The sequence below is a fragment of the Populus euphratica genome, unplaced genomic scaffold (assembly GCF_000495115.2).
Source record: "Populus euphratica unplaced genomic scaffold, PopEup_1.0 scaffold76.1, whole genome shotgun sequence".
In the NCBI taxonomy this organism is placed as follows: domain Eukaryota; kingdom Viridiplantae; phylum Streptophyta; class Magnoliopsida; order Malpighiales; family Salicaceae; genus Populus; species Populus euphratica.
In genome coordinates this window covers 278681-291461 of record NW_011499890.1, presented here as the reverse complement: position 1 = coordinate 291461, position 12781 = coordinate 278681, and the positions used below count along the sequence as shown (strand labels likewise).

General features: G+C 37.1%; 1 protein-coding gene across 3 annotated transcripts; it reads left to right on the top strand.

Annotated features, from left to right (window-relative positions):
• The first annotated feature begins 2600 nt into the window (after positions 1-2600).
• LOC105131023 (uncharacterized) lies at positions 2601-10825 on the top strand. Of its 3 annotated transcripts, none has more exons than XR_843347.1 (10): positions 2601-4783; positions 4895-5500; positions 6010-7117; positions 7549-7837; positions 7944-8068; positions 8262-8722; positions 8904-8932; positions 9050-9676; positions 9849-10560; positions 10646-10825. XR_843347.1 is itself a non-coding variant. In XM_011033780.1 (10 exons), exons 1-10 carry the CDS (start codon positions 2892-2894, stop codon positions 10508-10510), a joined length of 5685 nt encoding a protein of 1894 aa, XP_011032082.1. In that variant the 5' UTR covers positions 2601-2891; the 3' UTR covers positions 10511-10825. The 3 variants fall into 3 exon arrangements, 2 of the variants coding, with proteins under 2 accessions (XP_011032082.1, XP_011032081.1); XM_011033780.1 differs by having other exon boundaries at positions 2601-3960; positions 4075-4783; positions 9849-10825; XM_011033779.1 differs by having other exon boundaries at positions 9849-10825.
• The last annotated feature ends 1956 nt before the right edge of the window (positions 10826-12781 follow it).

Sequence of the window (12781 nt, the reverse complement as noted above, 5' to 3'; positions counted from 1 at the left end):
CTGGTAACAGCCGTCGTGCTTTTGGTTTTTGTCATCAATCAGTTAAATCGGTAGTTCATAATCTCATGTTTTCCTTTTTGCTCAGCAATCACAAGGCAGGTGTTAATTTTAGGCAGGGTCATTGTTATTCTGTTGGAACGGTAGACCAATAAATGCCCACTTTGTGCTGTTGCTTTTCTGTCTGCCTCTTCTTCGCCATTATTGCACGCATTTTATTGCTGTCAATTGGGTCGTGATTTAGGCCAGTTTTTGTGCTTGTTGAAAGGTTATTGGTGTCTCCTCATTAAAAGATTCATCATGGACCATTTTATCATTAGTTGACGTGACAATAAGTATTTGGGACCTGCCTAACATGTCCCATGTTAATATTGTAGTATCAGAAAGCATAAACCTTGGTTTTATCGTTTTTTTTTTTTTTTTTTTTTTTTTTTTTTTTTTTTTTTTTTTTTTTTTTAATCTTGAAGTGCATTGCAAATGAATGAAAGCATGATAAGCTGTCAAATGATGCGAAACAATCGATCACGTTGTCTGGTCTTGAGATGTACGATATCAGGTCACGATATTATAACATCATTGGGGAAAGTAGGAGGGTTGTGCCTGTAAGCATGCTATGGTCGAAGCACAACAAGATCCTCTGTAAAAAGAACTGGCCTCTCAATGCATGTGGTTGGGTGTCCATGGTGGCTATATGCGCGATAGATGTTCGATCGAACTCGGGTCAAAAGCTTGTTGCCCGCTTCAGTTGTGCACTTGATTCAAGTATTGTAGACTTGTAGTTGAGATCAAATGTGAAGGTGGTGCCTCTCGAAATCGCAAGGGAGTTGTGCTTGAGGAGAAGGAAGACGGGAAGAAAGGTTCACATGAAAATTCTGTTTGTTTTTTTTTTAATTAATTTTTTTTTGGTGTTTTTAGGTTATTTTGATATTGATGTTAAAAATAGTTTTTAAAAAATAAAATAAAAATTATTATTTTGATATATTTTTAAGTAAAAAGCAACACTTTAAAAAAATAACTATAATTATATTTCTAAACACTCCTAAATATGCTGGTCAATAATAGAACCGGAATCAAACTCGCAATCTCAGCTAAACAATACAGTTTTAATTAATCACCTATCAAAACAGGGTTTGCTCATGGCATGCAGCTGTATTTAAAGCGTGGCAAGGATTCACAATCTTCGTGGGGGCACAAAAATGAGATACTCATGAGTGAGAGCATTGATAATTCTGAGGATGGAAAACAAACAGAATTGGTTTGGTTTCTACAGCTCAACCAGTAACTTCCCTCAAAGGGAAAGGGTAACAAAAAAAGACAGGGTTTCTTGATTCGATTTCAAAGCAACGCCATTTTATTCTTCAAGTGCATGTTATTTGCTTTCAAGATCCAATTTATTTGCAGACAAGTAGATAAAATGCAAAGCAAATACTAAACAAACACACAAATATTTTATATCACCCGAGTCTAGCCTGGTGCCTGTTTGACGCGGCAAATTGTTTTTATCAAAGAATTAGATAAATAAAACATAAATAAATTATTTAATACAATTTCAATTAATTCCTTTTCCTTTTCTCTTTTAAATGGAATTGAAGCATTAAAAGCTGCAAATACTCTGAACGGAGCATCGTTTGTCACCACATGAAATCCCAAGATTTTCGTGTTCTTTTTTATTTTTTCGTGATTGATGGAGTTGAATACAGAAGTTGACCACCATCTTACAAAATCGTGACCCAATCAATGTGAAGCGGAAGTTGAAGGCGGCTATCCATCCACTCCCAATCCCCCTTCGTCCGAGTTCTTCCCTTTCATATTCTGAAAAATTGGGTGAAGACAGGTGGCTGCCCCTTCAACCCTGTCACTTCACATTGAAGACTCGATCTTGGCTGGAATAGCAGAAAATAAGCTTTAATTCTGGTTTATTTTTGTATTTTAAAAAAATAAGCTTTAATTCTGGTTTATTTTTGTGTTTTAAATTTTTTATATTTTTATTTTAAATTAATATATTTTATAATCATTTAAATATTGATATCAAATATAATTTTTAAAAATAATAAAAAATATTATTTTAATAAAAAAATTTATAAAAAAAACTATAGATACACTCAAAACATGCAACGCATGCTTTCCAGCCTCCTAACAAAATCAACAACTCCCTCCTGTGCTTGATTATAGCAGGCTTGGATTTGAGTGATAAGGTGCTTCAATTCAAGATTTTCTTTAATTATTTTTTAGAATTGATTCCCAAATGTTACATTGAATGTCTAAGGTCTTGTGATGGTTTGGTGCTGTAGGTTTTTAAAAGTATTTTCATTTAAAAATATATTAAAAAAATTATTTTAAATTTTTTATATTAAAAAAATACTAAAAAATTACTAGTAACTTGATATTTTTTAAGAAAAATATATTTATTCTTTCTATACATGACAGTTACAAATCAATCTTATTTTACTTGTGAATAAACACTTGGAACTAACATTTTGATTGTTTTGGATTTATTTCTTTTTATGTAATAAAGTCCTAGGTAGTTATAAGATATATATATAAATATATATATATATATATATATATATATATATATTGTCTAAACAACCCACTACTACACACCCATTTCTCCAACAAGGGAAGAAAAGTCACTGCTTCTCTCTCTCTCTCTCTCTCTCTGTGCACGTTTGAACCACCTTTTAGAGAGAGAAAATCAAGGCAAAGCACCCTCTTTTCTCTCCAACTCTCTTAAAAAAACAGAAAAAGAAAGAAGCATCCAAGCTCATGATTTTTTAAAGAGAGAAAGCCCCAACAAAAGTAATAGCAAAAACCCAGCATTTTTCATTCTCTCCGAATTCGAACTCCTCAATGTTTTTTTCCCAAACAGAGATCGAAGTAGGAGAAAAAAGATTATGGAGTTTGTAGGTAAATCAGTTAATAAGAAGTTTAATGGGTTTGGTGTCTTCAAAGGATATGTCAAATCCTACGACGAGTCGTCTGGATTCTTCGAGATCAAATACGAGGACGGTGATTTCGAAGAGCTTGATTTCTCTAAAGTTGCTTCTCTGTTAGAAGAGGATAAAGAAGCCGCCGGTGTTTCTGCTGCCGGGCCTGTTGACCCCAAGCCTCGTTTGGGACGGAAGGTCAAGAGGCGTAGGCGTGCTGAGCCTAAGAAGCCTGAGAGCGGAGAGTCAGGTAATTCTGGGGTTGTTGAGGCTAATGGGTATTTGGATATGAATAGAAGTGTTGATTTGAATGAGTGGTTTGTCGGGGATTTGAGGGGAAATGTTGATATTAATGTTGATTTGAATGAAACCCTGGAGAAAGGAAGTGGGGCTGTGGAGGATTTGAGAGAGGGGGTTTTTGATTTAAATGCCGGGTTCAATTTTGATTTAAATGAGGAGGAAGAGGAGGGTAATCCCAATCCCAATCCTAATTATAATCATAACAATAATAGTAACAATAAAAACAATTTAAGCGTTGATTTTGAAGGGAAGAAGAGAGGGTGTATTGACTTGAATTTGGATGTGAGTGGTGATGTGGATGAGAATTTTAAGGAGGTTGATTTGGAGTGTATAGTTGTAAAGACCCAAAAGAGGGAATGTGGGTTTGATTTGAATTTGGGGATTGATGAGGAAATTAAGGATGAGATGGATGTTGGTTTTGAAGGGCAGATGGAAGAGACTACAAATTTTGAGACTCAAAGGATGGAGGAGTTTGAGAAAAGTCATATCGAAAGTGCCATTCCTAATGGGAAATTGCAAGGAGTGCATGTCTCTAATGATTCGTGTTCGGGGTTGGTTGAGAGAATTGAGGAGGTGAATATTGTTTCCTGTGAAGATTTTAGGGCTTTTGATTCTGTTGGACTGGTGGATGTTAAGGATGTCAAGGAGGATTTTCCAGAGGTGATTGATTCAGCGAGTGTGTATAAAGAGGAGAGCGGGAGTCGGAGGAGGGGGAGGAGGGGGAGAAAGCTTCCTGATAATTTGAATTCTACTCCAGAAGTGACTGTTCTCTCAGATGCTAATGCTGTTGGGGATGATTCTATGGTGGGGAGTGGTAGGCGGAGGCGCGGGAGGAGGAGAAAGCTTGCAGATAATTTGAATTCTACTCCAGAAGTGACTGTTCTCTCAGTTGCTAATGCTGTTGGGGATGATTGTATGGTGGGTGGTGGTGGTCAGAGGCGTGGGAGGAGGAGAAAACTTGCAGATAATTTGAATTCGATTCCAGAAAAAATAATTCTCTTAGATGCTAATGCTGTTACGGAAGATTGTACGGTCAGAGTTGATGGGAACCTTGGTGATATTGGAAGTTCATATAGAGAGGTCAGTGCTAGTGCTAGAAAGAGGAGAAAAATCTTGGATAACGGGAATTCAATGCAAGAAACAACAGTCTTGAGAAGAAGTGCTCGTAGAGGGTCAGCTAAAAACAACGTGCTAAAAGATTTATCAATGTCTCCTGTAGTTAGTGCATTGACGGAGGACAAACCTGTTAAATCACATCATGAATGGCCTGAAGAGCCTGTGGTTCTTCCTCCAAAGTTGCAATTACCTCCTTCTTCACAAAATTTAAATTTGAGTGGAATTCCAGTACTTGACCTATTCTCAGTTTATGCCTGTTTGAGGTCATTTAGCACTTTGTTGTTCTTAAGTCCATTTGGGTTGGAGGAATTTGTGGCAGCACTGAAGGGTAACTCTCCAAGTTCTTTATTTGATTCTATTCATGTTTCAATTTTGGAAACTCTAAGAAAACATTTGGAGCACCTTTCAAATGAAGGTTCTGAATCTGCTTCTAATTGCCTGAGGTATTCTTTTTGTTTGTTCCTACCTGTTATTTTTTTTTTTGAAGTTGATTTGGTTTACATTTGAAACTTGGGTTTATTAGTATTTATTGTCTAAATTGATTATCATTGTAGGAGCCTTGATTGGGGCTTGTTGGACTTGATTACATGGCCTGTTTTCATGGTTGAGTACCTCTTGATCCATGGTTCAGGGTTGAAACCTGGATTTGATCTTAGTAGATTGAATCTGTTCAGAAGTGACTACCACAAACAACCTGTATCCGTGAAGTTGGAGATGCTACAGTGTCTTTGTGATGACATGATTGAGGTGGAGGCCATTAGGTCGGAGCTTAATAGGAGATCTTCAGGAGCTGAACCTGACATGGATTTTGATCGAAATATGAGTCCTGGGGCTTGCAAGAAAAGGAAGATTGCGATGGATGTCTCGGGTAACTCATGCCTAACGGAGGATGCTGATGATGACTGGAATAGTGATGAATGCTGCCTTTGTAAGATGGATGGGAATTTAATATGCTGTGATGGTTGTCCTGCTGCATACCATGCAAAGTGTGTAGGTGTTGCCAATAACTCTTTGCCAGAGGGTGACTGGTATTGTCCTGAGTGTGCAATTGACAGGCAGAAACCGTGGATGAAATCTCGAAAGTTGCTTCGTGGAGCAGAGCTATTGGGAGTTGATCCTTACAACCGGCTATATTTTAGCAGCTGTGGTTACTTGTTGGTGTAAGTTTTTCCTATTGATCATGGATTGGTCATCGGTGATCATTCGTGTTGCTATTTTTGCTATCTTTATTGTTTGAGTAGCTGGCATGTAGAATACAGGCTCCAAAGTATTTAACAAAACAATGAAAGCAATGTAATGAAGGTCTGTTTAGTTGGTAGTTTTCTGAAACTGTAATATTTGAAGAAGTGTTGAAGTTCGTATATTCTTATATTGGTTTAAAAATTTAAGATGATCAATATCTCAAGGCAACAAATTTATATGACTAATTAATTGGTAGTAGCCTTAAGATTTCTTTTCACTAGTCGATAGCCTTGTCTAGCATGCCATTAACAATAACTTTATGGTTTCCTTCCTTTACCTAGGGAGACAAGTTTGTGATTGTGATGATATCCCTTTAGTATTAAACTTGTGTGGTCACAGTATTTGAACTACAGTTATTTTATGATCCATCTGCATGTGAGCTTGCTTCAGAAAATGCATATTTTTTCATTTATTGTTGACCTTGCAGGTCAGATGCGTGCGACTTCGAACTCCCATTCAATTATTACCAAAGGGATGATCTTAGTGCTGTTATTGAAGTGCTAAAGTCTTCAGAGATGATTTATGGTAGCATTTTGGAGGCTATCCACAAGCACTGGGATATTCCTGTTACTTTGCACGGAGCAAGCAATTTGAGTTCAGTAAAGCATGCAACAAGCTTAGACATGAGCATACCTGCATGTATCTCGGCATCTTTAGAAACATGTGCAGCTAAAATTGAGACTGCTGGTGGACAAAACCTGGAAAAGTTTGCTAATAGATGTTGTGGTCATCTTGATTTTGAGTTTTCAAAGTCTGTTGTGAGCCCGACATGCATGAGTTCTGAAGGATCAGCTGAAACCACCCAAATCAAGTTGGGGAACCAGAACTTTCAGAAAGGGCCTGACTGTTCTAACAGATCTGCTGGCTTCTCAAATGAAACTGAGATTCCAGAAAAGTCCCCTCTCATGGGAGACTTTTCTATGACTTCCAACATTTTGGATGTTAAACAAGAAAAGAATCGATGTTCTCCTCCCACCAGATGTCCTTCATCTGCTGTAAAGGCAACAGATGAGGTCACATTACAGGTGCAGCCCAGAACTGAGTACATGAACTATTACAGTTTTGGTTATACATCTGCTTCAATTGCGGAAGTGTTATTGTCTAAATCATCAGACAAGACCACTGAAAACTCCATGAAATCAGATGAGGAAATGGCTCTAGCTCAGATGAAGGTCATTTTAAAGAATTCCAACAGGTTCCGTTGGTCAAGTATTCCTAGTCTAAATGCTGAAGTCCAGAAAGAAAAATGTGGATGGTGCTTCTCTTGCAGAGCTACCACCGATGAGCCAGATTGCTTGTTTAATATGAGTCTGGGTCCTGTTCAGGAAGGGTCTGAAAGTGAGGTGATCAGTCTCAAAACCAAAAGAAACAGGAAAGGCTATCTTGTGGATTTAATATGTCATATTCTCTTGATTGAAGATCGGCTTCAGGGGCTGCTACTGGGTCCATGGCTGAATCCACATTACACCAAGCTTTGGCGTAAAAGCATTCTTAAGGCATCTGATATTGCAACCGTTAAACATTTACTGCTCAAAGTAAGGACTTCTCTTTTACGTTGATGGTCAGCACTGAGCAGAATTGATATTGCATTTTATTTCTTCAAGATTTCTTTTATTCAAGGTTAAATCCATTTCAAGGTTCAAACTGACATGCCGAGCCTATCTTGTTTGACAGCTTTTTTACCCTGCTCACTTGATTTTAAAATGTTATTCAAACTTCTATCTTTCCTTAATCTGGGTTTCAGCTGTAAGTTGCTTTCGGACAGCCAATGTTGTCTTCGAACCAGGATTTCTTATATTTGTTTATTGAATTTATCCAGTCTCATTCTTAGCATAACAAGTCGGGGTGGTAGTCCTTGACTCCTTGGTCCAGAACAGACCAAGTTGGTCCAAGCTGTAACGATCTTTACCACAGTTATTCTTTGATGCATTAGCTTAAATTCATAGTCATATGGCTAATTGTGCAGTTAGAGGCAAATGTGCGGCGTCTTGCACTTTCAGCAGACTGGGTGAAACATGTGGACTCTGGTGTCACGATGGGATCATCTTCTCATATTGTGACTGCTTCGTCACGTGCATCATTAAAAAATGGGATTAGCAGGAAAAGGGTTAGGTCCACAGAATGTGAGTCAAATCCTTGTGCAAATCCTGCCAGCGGATTGGGTATGCTTTGGTGGAGAGGTGGTAGGCTTTCTCGACGGCTGTTCAGTTGGAAGGTTTTACCTTGCACCTTGACATCCAAGGCTGCCAGACAAGGTCTGCAATTCTTTTTCTCTTTCTTAATTTTCCTTTGGGGTGTAGTTTTTGCTTTTCAGTCAACCGAGTATTATTCTGAATATGTTTAAACTTTGAAATTCTGCAGCTGGTTGCATGAAGATAGCGGGCATATTATATCCTGAGAATTCAGATTTTGCTAAGAGAAGCAAACATGTTACCTGGCAAGCTGCCGTTGAGTCATCAGTGACTGTAGAACAGCTTGCTTTGCAGGTACGGTACTCATTTTTCTTTTCCCTTTCAATTTTTCTTGATCATGGTAATCACCTTCATGGTTTGTTTTCTCAACCTCATCTATGTGGGCAGTGCATCTAATTGTAAATGTCAGCTGTATGATTACAATGTCTGTTTTCAGCTTCCTTTCTGCTGGTTCAATCTATTTATTTTAATTGTATGACCTTTCCAGGTTAGAGAGTTTGATTCAAATATTAGGTGGGATGAAATTGAGAACACTCATCCTTTGTCTATGTTGGACAAGGAGCTTAGAAAATCGTTCAGGTTGTTCAAGAAGGTAATTATTCGCAGGAAGTGTGTAGAAGAAGAAGGGACAAAGTATCTTCTTGATTTTGGCAAGAGGAGAAGTATTCCTGAAATTGTTTTAAAAAATGGGTCTATGATTGAAGAATCCTCCAGTGAAAGGAAGAAGTATTGGCTAAATGAATCTTATGTTCCCTTTTATCTCTTGAAAAGTTTTGAAGAGAGAAAAATTGCTCGCAGATCTAGTAAGATGAAATCTGGGAAACTTTCTGAGGCTATTGTGTTAGTGAAGAAGCCCTTGAAGCAAAGAGGGTTTTCTTATCTTTTTGCTAGAGCAGAAAGATCTGAGTACCATCAGTGTGGGCATTGTAACAAAGATGTTCCAATCAGGTAATGTAATTTTAAAAATGTTGATTTTTTTTTTCATTTACCGTACACTGTTAAAATTTGACAGCATGATTACTTGTTATATGCACCTTTTTGTTTAAAGTCATTTGTTTTTGCGCTTTTGTTCCTTTTAGTATTTGTTTCATTGCAAATATTAATTTCCTTTCTTATGATATTTAACCAGGGAAGCTGTCTGCTGTCAGAATTGCAAGGGTAAGCAGCTCTTCCTTATAAATGCCACAATAATCACAGGATTAAATCTGACATTTGGCACTCACTCTCCTTTTCCATTTAAGTTTTGTATCTTACAAATATTATACAATTTTTCAGGATTTTTCCACAAAAGGCATGTGAGGAAATCCGCTGGTGCCATCATAGCTAAATGTATATATACATGCCACCGATGTCACTATGGGAAAAATTTGAAGACAAATGCAAAATCAGTGAAGACTGAAACAAAAAGAAAAAGAAATAGCATCAAGAGCACAAAAGTTCAGGAGCGAAAATCAAAAAAGGCCAATGTAGTTAGAAATTCGGTGCGACTAAAGAACAGTAAAAAAGCTTTGAGGGGTTCACAACCACTACAATCACGAAACAAGAAGGTTACTGTTGTACCACTACGTTGTTCAGCTAGGAAAGCTAAACAGAAAGCATTGCAAAACAAGAAGGTTGTAGGACGCAAGAGAGGAAGACCATCCAAATCCAAAAAGGGGGCAAATAAGAAACCAAAGAGAGGTACTTTGTTGCATAAGAAGAGAACAGATACTTGTCATAGTTACTGGCGCAATGGTCTTCTGTTGTCTAGAAATTCAGATGATGAACGGGTGACACATTTTAGGGAGAAAAGCCTTATTGCCTCATCAGAGAGTGCCATTGATGATCAACCCAAATGCCATCTTTGCTGTGAAGCAGGATATACATCTATTTCAAATTATATTTCTTGTGAGATTTGTGGAGGTAACTATGTTATTATTCTTTATGTCCATTTCCATTTAGCTAAATTGAATTGTTGGAAGCTAATGAAAAATATATTATCTGTTGATACATTAGGTCCCCCCCACTTTCTTTCTTTCTTTCTTTTCCCCCTGTTTTTCATAGCAATGTTTTCACCCTAACATGCTTTATGCAGAATGGTTTCATGGAGATGCATTTGGACTTGATGCGGAGAACATAAATAAGCTCATTGGTTTTAGGTGCCATGTGTGCCTTAAGAAGACTCCTCCTATCTGCCCGCATGCAGCAACCACAAGCCATGAGGTTGAGATAGCTGAGGTACAAAATGATGTTGGGACTGAATTACCCAAGGAAGAGACTGATGGTATCGTTCATCAAGAGGAGGATCATCCAGGTTCACTTCTTGTGTCTGAGTCTGTTCATGTAGAGGGGAAATTAGGTACTGCTCTGGATTCAAATCAGAGTTTTGTGTCCGAGTCTAAGTTGGAAGCAGAAAATGGGCATGCACTTGCAAATGTGATTGAGAATACTGATGCAATTCAAACTTTGTACGAGAATTTGAAACCAGATTTACTAACATCACCTAATGAAAGTCATATGGTCGAAGAGAACACAATTAAATCAGGAGATGATGCTATTGTAACTTCAGATGATGCCGCACAGCTCTCTTCCTGCAAGTTCGGTGTGGATTTGATAGAAACTGGATTGGCTGCATTGGGACCAGATGGTGGAAAGGATAGCTTAACAACACCCTCCCTGAAATCACCAATTGATGGATCCTTTATAGAAACCATGAAGATGCAACCTCAATCATTCATGGCATCAAATGAATTGTAAGATGAGATTGAAACAATTGTAGATTAGGTCCACTGTATGTCATTTAACTGGTGAGACAGGAAAGGTAGAGCCTAGAGTTATTTTCAAGTTCAGAGCTAACTGTAAATCTTCTAATGTTCTTGACATTCATGGCTGAAGCTTATAAAATACACTGAGAAGATTCTTTGAAAACTAAAAACAAGGAGTTTATTGGAGGAGGTAGTTTCTCTAACAGCTTTCAATCTCTATGAAGATTGCTCCATGTCATTGCTGTCTTATATGATGGAATTTACTCAGTTCGTGCTTGGGAAGCACGTGTAGGAGCATCTTTTACCAGGTCTGATGGCATTTTCCTCTCCTTACATATATGTGTGTGTGTGTGTGTGTGTGTGTGTGTGTGCATAATTTTCTTTCCCGATAGCTAGCAAGTAGGATTAGGTTATTTGGGAGAGCTTGAGGCATGGAATTGGTAGCAACAGGTTTCGTGAGGGTTTATGAAGATTAGCACATTATTCTATAACTAGGTTGTGGTGGCAGTTCTGTATTTGGATTTTTAACTTCATTTTTTGCACATTGATTTTCTATTGAAAAGTAGCTGTTAACTATGTAAACTCGTGTAAATATAACTAACATCAATATGATCAAATGGAATTCATGTGTGCATGTTTGTTTGAACCACCTTGAATTCGTATCAACTGGTAGAATTGATTTTGTATGAAACTGACGAACACAAACTTGCATGTATTTTCGTGGATATGCACACACCTGTTTATATGGAACGCATTAGATATGGTAGAATGCTAAAGTGTTTGCATAGCTCTGTGTATGTGTGTGTGGCTTGCTTGTCGTTAATTTCATGTAGATACGTGCTACGAGTGGAGCAAAATTGTAGGAGAATTCCGACTGTTTTTAAGCATGTCACGCAGCGGAATTGAACGGTTCTTTCTGGTCTTACATGGTCCTTAAGTTGTTGACCATTTTCAGCAAGGTGACATTAAGAGAGAGAGATGCAAGGAGTAGAGAGAATCACATTCTTTCCATATATATAAAGAAAAAAAAGATGAGAATTCCTCCCTTCTGTTTCTCTTTTCTCCTTGTGTCAATCTCTTTGCCTTTTTATCTATGATTGATTGAGGTTCTCTCTTGTTGGCTCCCTCTTTAGGCAACTAAGTTATAACACTCCTATCCAAGAGATTTCTCCACTCTCTACTGTTACAAGACAAAGTGGAACATACGGGTAAAAATGATGTAACATGTATAGACACTAGTTATTAAAGGAAACAGTCCTAACATTTTATTAACTCAAAATGATATACACAAATCTGTTTGGATGTGTGTGCACAATCAATCATTCTGTCTATCCACATAACTTGCAACCTGCACTCTTTAACTTGAAGGGATGTTTGAGCCAATTTTTCTCTCTGAAACGAAAGAATCGAGAAATCAATAGCTAAAACTCACTATTTCAAAACCCCGACTTGACCTGGGAGCTTAGATTGGGTTGAGCTTCAACAAATATAAAGGAAAAATTTAGTATGACCTGATTAGAATTTCAGGTTAATCTGTAACTTGGTCTGTTCAAGGAAAACCCCGATTAAAATTCATTGACCTTTTTCTCTCTTTTTTTTCAATATTTTTATTTTATTTTTTTATAAAATAAAAAAAAAATGAATCGATTCAGGTTAATTTACCACTCGTGACCTGTGAACTTGTTCCTAATTGGATTTAAATACTATCTTCTTTAAACCAACCAAGCATCGATGATAATAATCACTTATGACTAAATTGTATAAATAATTAGCAATTTATTGTTATATCAAAAGAAAATCAATGGTGGTAGAAGATGAATTTGATTTCACGGTGTTTATATTGAGATGATGTGATAGTTGGCTGGTACTGAGAGATGATAGTGAAAAAACTGCAAAAAATGATGATGGGTGTAGAGATGGTTGAATAAGAAAGAAAGAAGATGATGAAATTGTGTTCATAGCAAGAGCGAAGAAGATGACAGATAAAATCGATGTATAAGTGCTCATAGCAGGAGGGGAGAAAGGTGATACAGATCTGCAAAAATAGTGGCAGATGCATACAAGTGGTAGGTGGAAGAAGATCATTAACGTCATGAGAAATAAACTTTCTTGCCTTTGAAAATAGAGGAGCAAAAACTAGCTTTCAAATTGAACATTTGTATCGACGTGTTAATAGCAAGCATGTAATATTTTACTTGTAGAAGTTATTAAAATATTAAATAAATTAAAAAATTATTTCAAAACTTTTCCTTTTTAAAAAAAA

Bases quoted from the DNA above. Each gene is read 5' to 3' on its own strand.
- LOC105131023 (XM_011033779.1), top strand. From the start codon at position 2,892: ATGGAGTTTGTAGGTAAATCAGTTAATAAGAAGTTTAATGGGTTTGGT. The intron at 8,933-9,049 runs GTAAGCAGCTCT...ACAATTTTTCAG, and splicing joins CTGCTGTCAGAATTGCAAGG to GATTTTTCCACAAAAGGCAT. The intron at 9,677-9,848 runs GTAACTATGTTA...TGCTTTATGCAG, and splicing joins TTCTTGTGAGATTTGTGGAG to AATGGTTTCATGGAGATGCA.